This window comes from Sinocyclocheilus rhinocerous, unplaced genomic scaffold (genome assembly GCF_001515625.1).
Source record: "Sinocyclocheilus rhinocerous isolate Xijiao unplaced genomic scaffold, SAMN03320098_v1.1 scaffold1939, whole genome shotgun sequence".
NCBI classification, from domain to species: Eukaryota; Metazoa; Chordata; class Actinopteri; order Cypriniformes; family Cyprinidae; genus Sinocyclocheilus; species Sinocyclocheilus rhinocerous.
In genome coordinates, this window is record NW_015630547.1 from 142191 (window position 1) to 163186 (window position 20996).

Here is a 20996-nt window from a genome sequence, read left to right on the forward strand (position 1 = left end):
CGAGATCAGTGAGTGGCTCAGGTGTCGCTCATCATTCACTCCACCGGCCTCGCTCTGTTCCCACGGCTCTCGGCCCAGCCCCAATCGTCACACACACACACACATATATATATATATATATATATATATATATTCATCATTTGTCATAATGTCATTAAGATCAGAATGAAATAATACAATTTCTAAAAAAACAATTGTGATTCTGGAAGGATATGCAGTGCAGTATGTGCTACACACAGTCAGGAACAAGCTTATAATAGGATATATCCTACTTCTTCATTGCCTCCATGACTGGGAGAGTCAGGTTTCTATACACCTAGTAGGTGTGTATCTCATGCATCTCTTATGATGTCATATACAGCTTTCTGATGTCAGTAATTTGCAAAAGTTCACAACAACCCTTTTTGGACTCTGAAAAATAATTCTTGAAAAATGTCCTGAAATTTGCAGTATGTTATTACAGTATACTGAATTCTTATTTCAAACATTTTTCAGAAGATTTTTCATGACATGATCCCTTTCGGAAACTGCAGATGCACTTTTCGATATGTATTCGATTCGTTCTCCCTTAGCCAAAGGAGGATGAGGAGGAGAAAAAGACTGTTCTGTTTCTTAAGTCTACCAAATGCCACAGGCTTATTTGCATTTATAATTACATTTTGTGTACAACAGTTGAAACATTTGGCAGTCTGACCAAACAATAAGTCCAAAATAAGGCTGTAATAACCTCTGGGTCATTCATCACACTGAAAATGGAAAGTCTAGTCATGCACATTGTATTGTGCAATACAGTGTTTCGAAGCTGTTATATGCTGCTCATTTAGTCAACAATAGTAGGTCATCTGAGTTTTCAATGCATAGAGATAATTTGCATTCTACGCAAGTGTACAAACAAAAAAAAACCTACTTATATGTTGGCATGCTATTCTAAACATGAAACGTTCCAAGACATAGCTTAGAAACAAAGTACTCTTTCGAAGCTCCACATTGCTTGTGTTCTTTTTAGTCTTTAAAATTGTGTCAGATAGGCTAGACATAAAAAAATGAAAGACCTTAATTCACTAAGTAATTCTGTTTTGGTCTTCCATTAAATAAAGAGAATGAAAGAATAAGAAATTATCACCAAGAGGCAGGCTGTCTTCAGCTGTGATCTTCTCTCACTCACGTCAGTAATAACATTAAACTACTGCGTTTGGCTTTCATCTTCTTAATATGCTGCTGCTGCTGGGCTGAACTGCTTTAAAACCAGCAAGTTCAACTTCTCAAAGCCTGTGGGTGGCCAAACAACCATGTTCTTAGTTGAGGTAAGCTCAGACCTACAGCAACCCTCAAACCAGCTCACAATGATGCACAAAAAAATAGACAGAATGTACAGCAGGTCTCCATTGTGCTGCTAACAAAACATTAACCAGCTTTCCAGTCTCAGAGGCGTTAGACAGATCATTAACAAGGAGCACTGGCTTGTTCAGATGTTGTCTAACTCCCATGTATACAGGCTTCCATGTATGAAAGGGGTGGTTCATTGCGATTTCACTTTTTTAATGCTAGTTAGTGTGTAATGTTGCTGTTTGAGCATAAACAATATCTGCAAAGTTACGAAGCTGAAAGTTCAATGCAAACGGAGATATCGTCTTTTAAAATTCTGGCAGTTTAATGCCTACAAAAACGGCTGGTAGGGACTACAACGAGTTACTTCCCGAGTTCGTGACATCACAATCCCAGATAAACCCCGCCCTCGGGAAAAGACAGCAAAGGGGGCAAAGCCATGCTGCGCTGCTTTAGAGAAGAGGAAGAGAAAACTAGAAGTGCACGTAAAAATCTGTTCATATATGAATCGCGATTTTGTCTTCTAACAATTCTAATGGATTCACAAGTTTCAAAATCAATGTTCTAAAGCAGCGGTTCTTAATACTGTTCCTTGCGTTCCCCTGTTCTGCACATGCTCTGCATCTCTCTCTCTCTCTTTCAGCTCAGCTCCAGCAATGAACTGTTACAATTATACACTTATTTTCACATAGCTATGAGAAGCGTTAAACATGGACGTGCATGCAGTTGCCGTACTGTATTAAAGCTTTAATCAGGATAAAACTGTATATTAAAAGCTAACATAAGCAGTAGCATTTACAAATAACAGCGTATCTAAAAGTATGAGAGAACAACAAACAAAAAACATAGGCCTACCATTAAAAGCCGTGCTTGCACAGGTTCTGCACGATCCTCTGCTTCTCAATCGGGCTCAAACTGATAAGCGATATTAACAAAGCCTTTGTTTACAATACAATCGGAGCAAATGCCGCTGAGGTGAGGGGCGGGGCGTTTAGACGCGCACTAGAGGCGGTTTAGCCAATCACAACACACTGGGCTAGCTAACCAATCAGAGCCCATCACCTATTTCTGAGGGAGGGGCTTCATAAAAGAAGGAAATGATCAGCACGTTTCTCAGAGAAGGGACAGAGCGGTGTGGAATAAAGGAAAATTATGTGAAAAATAATGTCTTTTTTTAAAAAGCGAAGCATTAACACATGTTAGACTGCACCCCATAAACACAATCAAGCCTAGAAAAAAAAACACTGAACCACCCCTTTAACATCTCTATTAATATTTTGTATGATATCTTGTAACCTCTACTTTCAAAATAACATTTCATAAGGGGATAATTAACCCAAAAATGACAACTCTGTCGTAACTTATCACCCTGTATAACTTATATATTAAGCTTATATATACAGTATATAAACTGTGCAGACAGCTTCATTAATTAATGGAACGCCGTGAGATTGTGATGAACTGAAGTGCTTTTAGACAGCTTTTAGTCATTATAGATATATTAACCTCAGAGAAGAAAGTATTGTGTTTCCTGTCATGATTTTATTTGTCTTGATGTTTCAAAATGACTCGCTTGTGTGCTTTTCCTATGCGCACTCATACAAATGCACGAATGCGGTGAGTGGAGATTTTCGCTTAATAATAGAATAGATTTTTGATTCGTTTCTCGGCAAACCCTACCGTATGCCTTAAGACTTGGAATACGGAACGAGTTGCTTGGAACAATTCTATGACATTTGAATCCTTTTTGTAAAAACATTGAAGAATGTTACAATTCATAATTTTTTTAAAATAATGTTTTCTTTTGTGATCCTAAAAAAAAGGTAGGCTAATATGGCTTTAAAACAGCATCAGGTCGACTAATTATTTACTTAAGTTGTGAAGAGGTAAATAAACTATAACAACCCTCTACGCACACCTTGGTGATATAATCGCCATTGGCTAGTAATTTTTTTCAGTTTAGTCACCAGACTGATATACTATTTTACACACACAAACATACATACAGTACATACATACATACATATAATGTATGTAATAGACGGTAATATATGAGCACCAGCCAATGAGAATGCCGTTTGCGCATTAGCTCCGCCCACTAGTGGAGAAACTGGCATATATTCTGCTTGTTCTTGAAAGCTGAATAATTCTAAATGAACTCCGTTATTTTGACAGGAAAATACAACAAAGAATATGGTTTACATGTAGCGCGTTGATTGAGCATGGTATGTAAGACTCTCACTCTCTCTCTTTGCATGTGTGAGAAACAGTGCTATCAGCAAAGTGACGTAGAGTCGTGCGCCTTCACACTAGAGTTTATGGTGTGTCAAATACAGGTGCGCTGTGCATCCATTGAGCTGAACTGAAATAGTACAGATTGCTTGACAGAGAGTAAAACTCTGAAGCGCTCAGTCAGTGTTCAGCGAGTGAAAATATATCTATGCTAAACTTATAATTAGCCTTTCACACACATAATGGCGAGTAAAATCTAAGAATTTATTAAACAATGGCTAACGATAGACATTATTTAGTCGCCCAGAGTAAGATTTAGTTGCATATGTGAGTGATTTACTCGCAATGTAGAGGGTTGTATAAACTATGAGAGAAAGCAAGCAAAGAAGTGATGAATCGCCTGCGATTATGAACGCGATATTGTGTAGCTTGTCAGTGAACAATGGCTCTGTGTAGTAAATGCCGCTCCATCTGAACGCACGTGATGGAGATTTACTACTAATCACAGAACCGGCTTTACTGACGAGATACACATGACAATCACATTCGATTAATCGTGCAGCCCTATCTATATATTCAGATTTACATTTATATATTCAGATTTACTTCTATATATTCAGATTTGTATCTATATATTTAGATTTACATTTATATATTCAGATGTACTTCTATATATTCAGCTTTACATTTATAAATTCAGCTTTATATTTATATATTCAGAAGTACTTCTATATATTCAGATTTACATTTATACATTCAGAATAGGGATGGGTACCGAAACCAGGTATTAAATTGGCCCCGGGGCTAAATTATGAAAGACTGGAGTATCGATAAGCTCTGACGTTAACAGTTCTGCTGTCGGTACTGAAGAGATTAAGAAAACACACATGCATTTGTTATTGCTATATAGACATTATCTTGCAAATTCTATCTCACCAGAGTCTCCAGCTGTTTATATATGCAATAATATTCAGACATTTATCTATGATGCATTTTTGCTATTCGCAATTCAGAAGCGAGATCGCGAGATCGTGAGATCACACGCTCACGCGGAGGAGCTACAGCACACACAACATGAACTCTGTTTAATCATGATAGAGGAGAGAACTAAACATTCAAACATCTGCTTACACTTTAGGCCTGTGGCTGTGATATTAAGCTAATTTTACATTTTATTTCGATTTTGGCTTCTAAGGATTATAAAAAAGATGATAAGAGGTAAAACTATTATTGCGTTTCGTCTAGCGCAACTTCCTTCCCTTAACAGTGGTGCGCATTTGTTCCTCCCTAAAACCCAAACTTAACGTCTGAATCAGCACAATCGGTGATTGTTGTAAAATGTCGTCTTTACTGTTGCTAAATTGCGGGACATGTTTGATAATAAAACATTGAAAGCACAATAATCCTCACAAGAGACGCTGTTCCCCCAGGCCGAAATGTGTGCGCGCACTGCGCACGCTCCAATAAGGACCGCAAATAGACAAGCAAATTACACTTTGGGCTTCGGGTGCACGTCTAAGCAATCAAATACACACAAAATATGTCAAAATGGCCGGCTTGGAGAGTGTTCACTTAAAGACAGTTTATGTCTTAAGTGGACGTGAACAGTTGGGAGAAAATCTGATGTGTGTCAATATACAACAAAATACAAAGAGAAAATCACTGACAGCTCTCAATCTGAATAACGTTAGCTTTAATAAGCATTGATCTTTCAATTCATACAGTGAAAACTATGCAGTGTTCATTTACATTTGATTACTTTAGTAGATTTATTTTGTAGGCTATATTGTACGGTGGCCGAGAAGTGCAAAGCAAATCACAATTCTGAAAACAAAATAACAAATTACAAACGCAAATGCAAGTCTAAAAAACAAAATAACAATTCAGAAAGCACAACAACAATTCAGAAAACATTATAACAAGTCAGAAAACACAATGACAAATTCGAAAACAAAATAACAAGTCAGAAAACACAACGACAAATCCAAAAACAAATTTACAAGTCAGAAAACACAACGACAAATCCGAAAACAAATTAACAAGTCAGAAAACACAACGACAAATCAGACAAACCGGAAGAGGTAGGTATAGTTTGAGACAGCGCCATTGGTTTGGGATTACTCACCGCTGACTGGACGAGACATCTGTCAATCAACGTATACAGGGAAGAACCAGCCGAAGAACAGCAGGGTCGTGGTAGAAAGTTCGGAGATGGTATTAAAGTAGCTCAGTTTAAATGTATTGTATGAATTGCCCTTACTATGGAATAAAAAATACGGGGTGTCTATTTACAATTAGTTAAAAGTGGCTGTGAACCATCAGCTCCAGTGGCGCAGATGTATAAGCGTGTGTAGTTGGCTTTTTGACGCGATCGACCCGGGTTCGATCCCGCCTTTTGCCAAACTTTTTTTTCCTCCCTTTTCAAATCTCGCATTAGCAACGGATTCTATTTACACCAAGTCAAAATAGCAGTATTTTTAGCAATATGATATTTACACTAAGTGCAAATACCTATTTACACTATGTTAAAATAGCAGGATTTCTACTATCAAGTATACTACTTGTTGCAAATAGTGGCAATTATCTGCACTGCAGTATTGTAGTACATTATAAAACAGTATGCAATAATAACATATTGAGTGTAAATTATAATTTTAATTTTAATTATTAAATGGATGCCACCTTATTGGTACAATAAAGCCCTCCCTACACCTACCCTAACCCTACCCGATACTTTATTTTCAACTTTTTGATTATTTCCTTAATTTTTATTGAAAATAAATGCCTTTACGATGTGATACGAGATTTGAAAAAGGAGAAAAAAAAGTTCGGCAAAAGGCAGGATCGAACCCGGGTCGATCGCGTCAAAAAGCCAACAATACATACTTATCCAACTGCGCCACTGGAGCTGAGGTTTTACAGCCACTTTTAACAAAATGTAAATATACACTCCGTATTTTTATTCCATAGTAAGGGCAATTCATACAATACATTTAAACCGAGCTACTTTAATACCATCTCCGAACTTTCTACCACGACTCTGCTGTTCTTCGGCTGGTTCTTCCCTGTATACGGTGATTGACAGATGTCTCGTCCAGTCAGCAGTGAGTAATCCCAAACCAATGGCGCTGTCTCAAACTATACCTACCTCTTCCGGCTTGTCTGATTTGTCGTTTTGTTTTCTGACTTGTTAATTTGTTTTCTGAATGGTTGTTGTGCTTTCGGAATTGTTATTTTGTTTTTTAGACTTGCATTTGCGTTTGTAATTTGTTATTTTGTTTTCAGAATTGTGATTTACTTTGCACTTCTCGGCCACCGTAATATTACTTACCTGAACAGTAATGTTAATAGACCTTCATGGAAAAATTAAAGCACTGTTTATTTCAGTTGTATCTTTGTTTTATTGTATTTGTCAGTTTGTTTTAATTTGTTTCTTTGTTCATGTTCTTACTGTATCTTATCTTATGTATACAAAAAAACTAAAAATGCCTGCACACTGGTGCATTTTCTATGACAGGACACTCATGTTTTCATGGATACATGAAGGAGCATGAAACATGCATTCATGGTATTGTGTGTGAACTCGACTGTGCTATCAGTGTAACACAAAGCCTGATACTTGCACATTCTTATGCCAAACTGGCTGTAACCTAGTTCACATCTCATAGTTCAGACAGAAATGCATTGCATCCTATTACAGACAAACCAGCTCATACTTTCAGATCTAAGAATCCTATTCTGAGAACCGCAGTTCTGGGCTGGTCTCTCCTTTCACTCACAGATATTGACCGTCAAGACTCAAAAGGTTCTTTTGAATAATTCATACTGCCTTGGACACCCTCGCTACCTCCTTAACATTTCCATCTCAAAGGCGCTGTGGGCTTTTCTTCTGTGCTGTATTGGGGACACGGTCACGTCTGCACCCCCTGAGCCTCTACAGACATGGCCGCTGAATATCCCCTCCTCTCGTCCTTTCATGCGACTCACTCCCTCAAGTTATGGGGAGCTGGTACAGACACACAGCTGTCGATGATTTATGAGCTACACACTATATTTTAACGCTTCTATCATTACTGACACCTGTGAACTTCATGAAGTTGCTCAACAAAGCATCAGGTTGTCAAGAGTTGTCAATAAATGAAAATATAAAATTACAAAAATTATTCTTAACTTTTAATCCAAAGAAATGTGGTCTTAAATACACTACCCATCAAAAATTGACAATTATTATTAATATAATTATGATTATTATTATCAGTGGTCAACCGATATGGGTTTTTTGATGGCCAGTGCCAATATCCTAGAGAGCAGGGTGGCCAATGGCCAATATAAAGTCAATATATGTGATATTACACTATTTAATTTAAAGATAGTAAAAACACATGCATAACATGCATACTAGTAGGGATAACGTCAACAGTCACTAGCGCGTGCAGCAGCCTCCCTGGGTCCTAATTCCCATCCGGTAAGGCATTTTATTTACTTAGGGGGCGCTGTTAGCCTACTTGCAATAAAATGAGAAGTAACATCCACAAATAACATTAAGATACTACTGTTTCTGAATAAAGCTGTAATTAATGTCATAAAATCATGATTTTGTTTTAATTTAAAGGTCAGAAGCTATGGTTTACGTGAATTAAAAAAACAAATATGGCACTTGTAAATTAAATAAATGTATATACAGATTTATTAATTAATGTGTAATATATTTTTTAAATGAATTATAAAAATGTAAAAACAAGGAGCTCTAAAAGATTTTTAGAATTTTTACAGCTCTTTTGTTTTACAGCATCTACCAATGTTAAATCTACAAATAAAATGTTAAAATTACAACTTAATCTGCCTGAAAAAATAGCAGTGATTGATTTTATCAGTTATTTTCTTTCAATAAGTTTTCAATGCACTCATTATAAAAATAACTTTAATCATGTTTATTTACTTCTAACAAGTAAGTTCTTGTTCAAAACTAACGAAAAATAAAAAATTATAATTTGTTTATAATCTCTGCACAGGAGAAACTTGGTGTTTTTCCAAACAAAAGGAAATATCAGCCAAAATTAGTTGAAAAATATCGGCATATCGGATATTGGCAAAAATCCAATATTGTGCATCCCTACTAAATTATATAATTTTAAAATGAATATCAAAATATGAATATGAAAGAAAATTAACAAATGAATATAAAAAAATATTCTGTAAAATAGGGATGTCACGTGTATTTTCCTGTTTGCCCTTATTTGGTTCTTCCTGTGTCCTGTCCTCATTGGTTATCATTTGTGTCCAGCTGTGTTTCATTAATTAGTTTATTTGATTCCAAGTGTTTCTCATTCCTCCCTGATTATCCTGTGTTTAAAAGCCCCAGTCCATTCAGTTAGTGTTTGTCGGTTCTTGAATGTCATCCTTGTGCATCTCCAGATGTTCCTTGCCTTTTGAGTCATTAAAGACTGTTATTTGAAGCTATCTCCGTGTCTCCTCATTCCGTGCTCCTTGAGTAAGTGTGACAAGGGATGTCACACTGTAAGTAAAGAAGTCCCAAAGAAGTCGTCTCCATCCTGCTTCAATGACTACCGTCCAATTGCACTTACCCCCATCTTCATGAAGTGCTTTGAACGGCTAGTCATGCACCATATCAAGTCTGCCCTCCCCCCCTCCCTGGACCCCTAAATCACTCAACTCACGATTCGATACGATTCACAATACTGATTTCACGATTAGATTTTCTCACAATTTCTTTTTTTTTTTTTTTTGAGAAATTATAAATGAAAATATGTATTTTTATTACTGCTTGGACAAAAAGCAATTTCTTTGTGAAAATTGAAATATGAAATGTTAAAACAAACCCCAAATCAAATAATTAAACAACACAAATAAAAGACATCTCTTCATATAAACAAGCTAAGGCTTTGCCTGTGCTCTTTCCATTCAGTTAGAGGCAACCACTGTATTTTAATCACGATCCAAACAAAGATTCTGCGTACATGCTGCATGAGCAGTTTTTAATCTAAATTAGATTGTATAATTTCGAAATTTGAAGCAAAAAAGTTGCCATCTGAATAAATGGGGGGTGTTAGCCCATGCTTATATATAAAAAAAAAAAGACAAATACTGAATTATTATTATTATTATTATTAAATTGATACTATTTATTTATTTTAGTAACCTTGAAGGCATCTACAGTACAACGGAAGTATGGGAATTCACTGTCACTCATCTTAGTTCATCACAATCTCACAAAGTTGATGATTCAAGAGCTTGCAGAACTCAGCACTGAACAAAAACTCCAGCGTTTACAGCGGGGAGTGAATTCTGATTGGCCATTGCATTCAAGAAATCAACAGATTCTATCTGTGATTGGCTACATTGCTCAACACTGCAAAAACACATGGTAAATAGTAACTTTTTATCTTTTAACTTGTAACTTTTTTAGCACAAACACAAATACGCACTGGATAGTTTGCCAGATGTTCAATCGAGAGTGTTTTTGCTTTCGTTTGAGGGTATTTAGCACCCACGTAGAACCGGGTCTGTGCCCTGTTGCATAAAGCACCTTAAGTTTTTCCCTTAAGTATGAGACTTGAGGCGTGATTTCCCCTAAGAGAATGACTTAAGGGTGTTGCATATAATCCCTTAAATACTTCCCTTAGCAAAGAGAAACCGTTAAGTGTTTCACGACAGAGACCTAGGTTTTGCCATTAAAAAAATTGACTGTTGCCATGGTCACATTATTTGTTAATGCAGATAGCGGTGTAAGTTTTCACAGAAAACAATATAACATGGATAAGGAAAACAAAAAAGAAAACCAAATATGAAAGAGAAGGACCAGATGAGATGGAAACTCAAATTGATAATTCACTCAAAACTGAAAATTCTGAAAAATCATTTACTCACCCTCGTGTCAGTTCAAACCCATAAGACTTTATTCATCTTTGGACAACAAATAAAGATCTCTCATTATTTCTGTCCATGTAGAGGTTTTCAGGTACTAGTGTGAATAAATATATATTTAAATGCAAAGAGACAAGATAGTCTATGCATGACGTTTTATTCGTATCCAAAACGATGTGAACATTAAAGCGCTACACTCTCATGCAGTGTCATCTCCAGGTAATATGTAGGAAAATACGAAAATAAAATATTATGGAATATAAATTTGCTCTCGAGTGTGACACACTCACGTTTGAGCTAATTATGTACTGTATGTAATTTGATCCATGTTTATATGTGAATAAATCCGTAAATTAAATTCTGTTTAACATATAAAGCGGCCGATCATGACTTGTAGAAGACTTTTGTGTAACACTTAAGGTGACATTTTCCAACCCTTATGTTATCCTTAGATGACAGTTAAGAGGCTTTATGCAACACTTAATGGGTTTTAAGGGATACTTAAGAGAAATTCTAAGGGTTTATGACGTTTCACCTAAAGAAACCCTTAAGTAACACTTAAGGGATATTTTATGCAATGCCCTTAAAAGTAAGGGAAACTTAAGGGTGATCTTAAGGGAAAATTACACTTAAGGTGCTTTATGCAACAGGGCACTGGGCTTGACTAACCGCTCCAAGTTGCAACAGGGCTGACTTCTGGGATACCATGACTTACGATATGGGGAGGGGGTGTTGTCTTATATATATATATATATATATAAATCAAAACTCCTGCTGCTTGCCTAGATTACAGGTGCAATTTTTATATGATCATATATATATATATATATATATACTTTGACTATACAGCACTGTGAATACTTCACTCACTTCCAGAGCTTCTTACAGTGCCGCACACTAGCTAAGGCGACCTCTGGTAATTGTAATAATTTTATGAACACTTACACAAAAGGGTCATTTCGCTAAAAAGTGGAAGTTTAATGGATTAAGAGCAGCTCAGTTCCTCATTAATGGCCAAGTGCTCACAGGAAGAGAGTGCCAACTGAAATGACATATAGCTTAGAAATTACAGTCCCGCAATAGAGCTGCACATATATTCAGTCACTTATTCTCACGGTGAGTGTAGAAAGACAGAAACCCTCTTAAAGACACTTTACACTGAACTAGCTTTGATTTTTTTTTTTTTTTTACTTTATTGCAGCACATTTTATTGTCTGTGGGCTTGTCACACTTCACAGTGCTTATGAAAGTGACAGTTTAATATTGTAGCTGGCTGTAGACGGGTTTATGTGATATTTGCGGTGGAAGACCTCGTGCTGTGTTCTTAAGCACCCCGCTCACACTTTTAAAACAAAGCTCCAACAATCGTTCTCTGTTTTAGATGTGTGAAGACAGAATAAGAGACTGGTAACTAGAATGCTTACATATTTCATAAGCACATATTCCCAAGTTGGGTTAAAATGTCATTTTCAGGCATTTACTCAAAGCAGAAGAAACACACTAGTTAAAAAAGGCTTTTTTATGTTAATATGCTCACGTCTTGATATGGTTTCACAAAGCTGATGGTTTAGCCAGTCAGACAATCACATATTCGGTAATACCTCTCCAGTAGAGGATCATCCGTCCATGGGTAAAATAAGTCTTTATTTTCAATGTTTGGTCTGATAATTGGACTGATAGTGGTTCAGCATGATGCAGGACGATGACTGACTGCATAATATAGCCTATGGGTTTTTGACTTATATCATGTGATATCATTTAGCAATATCACATGACCAAGGGTGCTGTTTTTTTCCTGAATATCTGCACGATTACAAATGTAATATTGATTTTAAACAACAGCTCAATAAATAAGAAGTTAATATTATGTTACATTTTAGACACAATATTGTCAGTACTGTCTGTTTTTGCTCAATTTCGCCAACGGCTCCACACAAAGCCACTGCAGAACTGTTGTGCATCTTCGAGCAACACACGGCGGTGTTTCATTACTGAATGAATCCATGTTTTTTTTTTTTTTATGAATCCATTGAGCCAATGATTCAGTGACCCGTTCCACCGGAACGCCTTCCGCGTATGACAGACACCGGAAGTGAGAGAAAAGTGTTTATTACATTTGAAATATGGATATTTCTCTTATGAAAACGCATGGATTCGCTACAGGAGGCCTTTATTCACCTCCATTGAGCCGTGTGAGGCACGTTTTATTATGGATGTGCGCACTTTATTTGATGACTTGTGGACAGTTGAACAAGAAACACCCGCTGACTGCAATGATAGAGCTTGGAATAGCCAAGACTATTTTTAATATAACTCCGATATGATTCGTCTGAAAGAAGAAAGTCATATACACCTAGGATGCTTCGAGGGTGAGTAAAACACAGGCTAATTTTCATTTTTGGGTGAACTAACCCTTTAACGGCTGCCCAAGTATATTTGGAGAAACATGTTTGCTTTTATAATTTTTATCCTCTTATACTTTTTTTTTATCCGCCTGAAATAAGTGAAACCATCTGGGATCGATTGACTAGTGGAAAATCTCCCCTCGCCCCACACATTTCGTATCTGCTCGTTCTGTGTGCTCGAGAACTGTTTACTCCCGCTGACATTCCCGCGTGCGCTGCAGAGACGCAGTGGATATTTCACAAAGACAGGGCTCGACAGTGCAGGCGCTTCAGTCGCATTTGCGACTAAAATGTGTGTGCGAACTGTAAAATGTATTTAGGAGCACGTGTGTGAATAAAGCAAAATCCCTTGTTTGTAAAACAAAAGTCTTAATGATCATTTTAAGACGTCTTATATTTTGGGGATGGAAAAACATAAATCGCGATACAGCCTATTGATTATTAAACTTCAAAAGGCTATTATTTCATTAAAAAAAGAGCACTGCATGTTGCAGTCTCACTAGGCGTTTTACAGGCTCATGCAACAGTGCTTCAGACTGCTTCAAAGTGATTCTCAATCAATGAATAGCGCACATTTATGCCAAGCGATTGCTTATGAACTTATGAGTTGATGAATTATGACAATGTCTACTTTATGACCTTTATATGATATGTTTTAGATGGTTGTAAGAATGCATATTTTATCGCTCATCTGAAGGATCAGCCCGCTATAGTGTAGACATTTCAAAATAAGGGTCCTGGTGTTTTTCGGGCTTGTTTAAGTTTTAAGTTTTTTTTGTTTTTGTTTTATATGGAAGCCCGTTTCCGCCACTGAATGAAAAAAAAAAAAAAAAGGTTATTGCAACTTTTTATCTCACAATTCTGACTTTTTTCACAGAATTGTGAGATATAAACTCGCAATTGCGAGTTATAAAGTCAGAATTGCTAGTTATAAAGTCAGAATTGCGAGATATAAAGTGAGAATTGCGAGATAAAAACTCACAATTTTGACTTTTTTTCTCGCAATTGCGAATTTATATCTCGTAATTCTGACTTTTTTTCTCTGAATTGCGAGTTTATATCTCACAATTCTGACTTTATAACACGCAATTTGACAAAGCAAGGAGAACTCTACCATGCTGTAATTTTGCATAATTTACAATGCATAATAATGCATAATATTAGTATGTAATTAAATGTAATAGTAGCCTTTGTAATTAAAATGAATTTCAATAAAGAAAGAAAAATAAAAATTGTTAAATATTACACATTATTTGTTCTTTGTCACATGTAGTAGACCTTTTTTGTGCCGTGGTAATAGGAGGATTTTCCACACCCGGCAACCACCGCAAGTATATTGCAAACCTGTGGGAAGCACTTAAATGGCCATGTGTGACTTAAATCGCCTTTAATGTGAGCACTGAGTTGCGTTCCCATCTCTCTGTGTGCAGGTACAGTAAATCCTGATACTCACCATTCAGAGTTCAGACAAACAGCTGATCATCAGGAAATGAAGGTTAATAGAGAACGTTTAAAGACTAACACACTTACAGTGTTTTGAGAGATGGTGGTTGTAAAGCTTTATGGAGGTTAAAGGGTCAGTGGCCCCATTTCTCTCTCCATCTCCCTTCCACTCACTCCTTCAGATGGTCTTTCTTTGTTTTTAAATTCTGAACTTCTTTTCCATGCAAAAGTGCTCAAAGTCAAAGATCACACGGGTCTTTGAGATTACCATTAGCTAGAAGAGAATGGCTTAAAACTGTGGATTAGACTGCCCACTGCTTGCATTGCATTAAGACTGGACCACCTGACCACCCACTTTTTCCTCAGCCTTGGTTCTGGAAGTATTTTCCCCATTCACTTTCTTAGCCTTTTTTTCTGTTAAAAGAATCCATAAAAGCAAACCATTTGATTTGCTACAAGAATCTAAGCCTCCTTAAAACAAGTTACATCTACTCAAGAATCTCTCTTGAACAAAAAAAGTCTTCAGAATGTATTCCAAAATCCTCCAAGATTAATCACAACAATATGAACATAAATTCAAAGAATAAAGAACTTGAAATTTAGAAAAAGGTACATAACAACATACATGGAAAAAGAACTGCGGATTCCATAAAGCATGTCTGGTCGGGACAGTAACAGGTAACAGTGACTTTTCTGATTTAAGTGGATTTAAGGTACATCTCTTCAAGATTACAGGAACTGTAATTTTTCAGATGGAACTTGACAATTACACACAAAAAGCACCATTTGATAATGGTAGGTCTGTCTTAAAAAAGTTTATACTGAAATCAATTTATCTATAATATAAATGTGGGAGCTTTACTTTCAAGTCACTGACTATTGTGGTGTTTCCCTACATTTCCATTTGTGTTATTCGATGACATTTCAATTATTCTAAATCATAGAAAAATAGTGATAATATGTGTCCAAACTTGTCAAACTAAACAAGAGGACATATTTGCCATGTTTATGCTGTGAAGTCCTGAGAAGTTGCTACTGAGCTCACCTGAATTGAAGTGAGGTCTGCTATCCAACTGGATGGACACCAGGGAGTCCACGATGTCTGACCTTCTCTGAAGGAGTTTGGAGATCATCTCAAACCCCTGAGGACCTAGAAGCTCAAACAGCTGACAGTGAGAGAGAGAGAGAGAGAGAGAGAGAGAGATGAATGTCAAAAATATGAGATTAGATACAAAGGATTAGGCTTGCCGCGATAGACGGTGCTGACGGTGATACCGGTGTTAAGCCGCAACGTCACGTCGTTACGTCACTTGCCCACCTGCTGACTGATAAGAAGAGTGAGGTGAGACAGACAAGACGATGGCGGATGATTTAGTTTCGAAACGAAATGCAAAAGCGCCTGTTTGGCAATATTTTGGATTTTGAAAAGCCTGTTGACTTTTGCCGTTTATCTAAGGTGATTTTGGAAGTTTTTTTAAACATTCGTTTCTTATTTAATGCGTTCCACAGTGTTTGCTAATTTTTACTTTATTTAAACTTTGTGTCATTTATTTATTTTATTTGACATCAAGGTGTATGCCGTGCCTCCAAGCTTTCTTACTCGTTTTGCTAATAAACGTTCTACGTTTCTTATTTACTTGGTTATATATTATACATGTTTACTTAGCCTATTTCCAGTTTTGTATACCTATTTAAACTTTATGTAAGTTATTTGTTATTTTATATTAGGCATAGCCTGCCCTATAGCATGGTGTATTTGTATTTGTTTTGTTAATAAAAGTTCTATGTTTTATATATACGCTAAAGTGAGTTTGACATTGTATTTTGTTGTTGCATTCAAGCAATTGACGCCGAACGGCCGTTAATTCAAAAGTGAAAGTAAAATGCACACAGCGCTTTTAAGCTATTTAAAAGCGACGGAAAGCGAGGAAAAGAGGGACAAATCAAACAAACTAAAAACGAACAATTGCTTTACGCCGAATTGCCATTATTTCAAAGTGAAAGTAAAATGCGCACGACGCTTTTACAAGCTATTTAAAAGCAAAGGAAAGCTAGAAAAAGAGGGAACGCCCCCGCGGTGATACCGGTATTACCGGTGTTGTCACAAGTCGATTAACCGGTGGGAAAATTTCCTCACCGTCACAACCCTACAAAGGATGTGTGCAGATGTGTGAGAAGTTTACACAAAAGAGCAACCAGAACACATACAGTACTGCAATATGACAAAACCACAACAATTAATACAAACTGTGTCAAACCTAAGCGATCCAAAGTGCTTCAAACAAAGATTTGATGCCCTGAACTTCACACATTTCGGCAAATCAGTGGCCATTGTTCTCCAAGTGGGTCGTCTGAGACTGAAAGTAGACCTGAGTGGATCCAGTGTACACTGGTGAATCATAAAACTTCAGTATGACTGTACTTATAATTTACTGTGAAATGCAGCAGCGATGGGACTTTATAACACATTTCACTAATCATGAGTACTGCATTGTACAAAAGTAGTGCATTGGACAAAAAAACTAGTTACTTGTTTTGTGTGTTATCATGCGTTATGCATTATTTTAATGTGTAGCTATTGTGAGCATATGCATATGGAACAATTGTAGTGTTATAAGGGATGAACTAAAGCTATACTGACACTAACAACAAAAAATATAATTAAAATTCACCATAAAGACTCAATTTAAATTTATAAACAAAATGAAAAAAACAATCTACAATTACTTTCAAGTTAGGCTTAACAAATAAACTGAACCCTCTTAAATTTTGGCATTTGTAAAGAATCCCAATACCTCTTGTTAAAACTTTAAAAATGTAATTAAGTCAATCAAATAATATCTTACTTTAGTACTGTAAAAATACTGTGAAGGTAATTATCCTAATACACCTAAAGCTAAGCTACGCACAAGTAGAGGCAAAGCTTATAAAGGTAGCAGGCAGGATGTGCTCAAGACTTCAGGAAGCTTAATGAGTTGAAAATCACCGCAAAAGCCACAGTCTAGTCTTATGCACAAATCAAATTTACATAAAATATAATACATATAGTGTTGAGCAATCATCTCTCAGGGGAACTGCAGTATGGCAGATACTGAAATGATGAGCTACAGTTGTATGATTTATGGTGAAACAATGACACTGACAACGTTAATTAAATTAATGAGAACAGTACTGGGGACTTGTGGTCCAATCGAATTATCATGTTGGACTTCCTCAATTACCTCTCTAAGAGCCGTTTTTAAGGATAATACTGATCTGCAAATGTCTAAAATAAGGGTGATACTTTGGGAACACTGAAGGGATTTATTTATTTATTTCACTAGTACAGTTTGAGAAAGAAAAAAACAAAACTATCCACCCCAGTGTATGCAAATGTTCATCCATCTCTAAGAAAAGTTCACAAAGCTGCATATTTTGATCCTTCATGTACTATAATTTACAGTAAAATACATCCTATAAATACATGCATCCACTCTACATTTAAATTCCATAGCGGCAGCAGGACTCAAAAAGAAGACAGGACTAAAAGATTATACTGGTTAGTTGTTTTTGTATTAAAAGTTCAACCAAAAATGAAAATTTGCTGAAAATGCATTCAAACTCAGGCCATCCAAGGTTTGGAGACATTTAACATTACATCACTTGCTCACCAATGGATCCTCTGCAGTTAACGTCTTGTGAATTGAAAAGCTACTTGTTTAGAAGAAACAAATCCATCAATAAGACATTTTTTACTTTAAAATGCTTCCAGGGTATAATCAAGTCCTCTATTCATAATATTGATGGACTGGAGTGGTGTGGATTACTTGTGGATTATTGTGATTGTTTTATCAGCTGTTTGGACTCTCATTCTGACGGCACCCATTCACTGCAGAGGATCCATTGATTAGCACGCGATGGAATGCTACATTTATCCAAATCTGTTCAGATGAAGAAACAAACTCCTCTACATCTCGGATGGCCTGAGGATGAGTACATTCACAGCTAATTTTCATTTTCATTTCATTTAAAAATTATTATTGATTTTTTTTTTTTTTTTAAAGAAGTACCTACAGTACACTGATAAAGTAAAAAATCATTTTAATTACAGTGCAAAATGTGAAGGAGCTCATAAGGAAACATTTTTAAAAGTCATGGTGATAAAATTGTGCCTAGTGTAAATGAACTATAATGTTGCTGTATCCTTCATTCATCTGACTTCAGTTAAAAGCCACTGTCCTCCACATCCTGTGTAATCTAAAATCACTCTCTTCCCAAAATGATTTTAACAGCCAAATAACAATAAAATGGTATTGATATGACAGTTTCACTGATATGACTGTAAAATCTTTTCAGCAGATCTTTTGTACAGATAGCACTCCTGCAGGGTTGCTAAATAAAAGCTGTAAATGTGCTTTTAAAAAAACAAAAAAAACACGAGCAGGTGACAAATGTGCACTTCCATGCTGAGAGTACAAAGCGTTTTCATTCCAGTAGATACACATTTCCTGTACTCTCCAGAGATTATTACAAAAACTTTGCAAGTTTGTTTGTCTTTTTGTGCTTGTGTGGTGTGCCGTCTTTTTAGAGTCTTTTTATTTAAATGCATTTATATTGTTATTTTGCTCATTGTACTTTTTTCTACCATCACAGAAAGTGTTATTTGTTCATGACTTTCACAAAAACTCAAGAAATTTAAGCCTATTTTTGCACTCATTAAGGTTTTTGTAGAGTGACATGAATTGTCTTTCCCCTAACTGTCAAGTGAACAAATCTTATTCATATTACTCTAATTTGAAGTGAAGTGACGTGTGGCCAAGTATGGTGTCCCATACTCGGAATTTGTGCTTCAATATGTTTTTCAGCTGTTATATTTTTAAGCATTCCATCAATCTGTGGTTTTCTCCTGGAAAAGCAATTCTAAATTGGCTTTAAATTAGCTTTATCGTCTAATCTTTTCATTGCTCTAAATATATTTGCTTTATCAGCAAATGTCATGATTTATGAAGTTCACATGTGAAATATTAAAAGCTGCTCTTCACACTGTCACTGTCAGGTTCAATGGTAGTGAATGGACAGCCTCTTAACTTTTCTGTTGTTGACTTTGGAGTGACACGTGCAGAGAATAGTGGAGAGACGGGCACACAAAGTCCATCCCACATCTAACGGTGTCAGTGGGATAGCTGGCTTCCAAATGTCAACTACGTGAGGAACATTAGAACAGGATGTATCTCAGGTACTACAGTGCTCAATGTTGGCACAGGGGACCACCCCTATCATCGAAGATTACACATCAAAAACAGCACGCATGACCTGCATTCTGAGCCTACGTTTTTGTAATACCACTTACAAAGCGACTATAAAGGCATTACCCACCAAAAAATAATATAAGGACTGTTCCACGCAACCTGTCCATGTTGGCACCTGCTTAGTTTGGTCAGTTATCATTAACAAATACAATTTCACAATCTTTTTTCTATAACTTTTAGAGCTGTCAAAGTTTAACACACCGTAATTTTTTATGGTGGAATACTGCGTTACGCAGCTGACACAGAATAGCATACGCAGTTTACGTTCAGTGGATATTCTCCAAAATGGCACCAGGGTGACGCGGAGGAGACGAATTGTTGAATAAAGTCGTTATTTTTGTTTTTTTTGCGCACAAAACGTATTCTCGTAGCTTCGTAAAATTACGGTTGAACCCCTGACGTCACATGGATTATTTTACCAATCTCCTTGCTATGTTTCTGGACCTCGATCGTGGTAATTACATTGCTGTCTATGGGAGGGTCAGAGAGCTCTCAGAACTCATCAAAAATATCTTAATTTGTGTTCCGGAGATGAACGGAGGTCTTAGGGGTTTAGAACGACATGAGGGTGAGTAATTAATAACAATTTTCATTTTTGGGTGAACTAACCCTTTAAGGCGATAAAATATATTGATTTAAGACTAAATATATCTTATAATCCATTACAATGTAAAAAACGGCAAAACGGCAGCAGCTGCGTTTGTATGAAACGAGAGAGCGAGTCCGCGATACCAGGATGACATAATTAAATAATTAAACACATAATACTGAATTGAAGTTTAATATTTTATTAGCTAACCAAACACAAAGCTTCCACTGAGAAAAACAGTTCCTAGCGAGCGTATAGCGCCAACTTCAGTTACCCGGATGAGCCTGTGTTATCAGCTTTTACAGGTTGTCATCGAGGGATAACAGACATTGGAATGTCGCGACTGACCAATCAGAATCAAGTATTCCACAGAGACTCTAGGGTCACAAATAAGCAGTTGTGCAAGTTATAGTTAATTAATTATTGTATCGGCAGTCTTGCAAATATGAACGTTTAATGCTGAGGCACGAGGTTACAACGTAACATGATCCATTTTCCTTCATGAACAGTTTTTTATCAGTTCTCAGATCTTTGACAGAATTTATAATTTATGTGTTTGTGTGTGTGTGTTTCAAAGTATTTCAGGTACTTACTCATGATCCGGTACTCGGTTTACAGATAATGCAGAAAAATCAACTACAAATAACTGTGTCTGGTGCTATTTTTCAGATGTGCTTGTATCAAATCACTGTATATCCATATAAATGGTATTGCCTCATTCCATTTTGTTTTCCCAAAAAAAAAATATCAATATATCATACAAACTCGATATACTGCCCAGCCCTAGGATGAACATCATTTAACTGTATATATATATATATATATATA

General features: G+C 36.3%; 1 protein-coding gene across 1 annotated transcript in view; it reads right to left on the minus strand.

The window, feature by feature from the left end:
* Positions 1-20996, minus strand: part of LOC107740553 (activating signal cointegrator 1 complex subunit 3-like) — a 169846-nt gene that overhangs the window by 128812 nt on the left and 20038 nt on the right. Inside the window, exon 5 of the mRNA XM_016552999.1 lies at positions 15337-15457. Within this exon, the coding sequence (XP_016408485.1) occupies positions 15337-15457 (121 nt within the window). The remainder of the gene's footprint in view (positions 1-15336; positions 15458-20996) is intronic.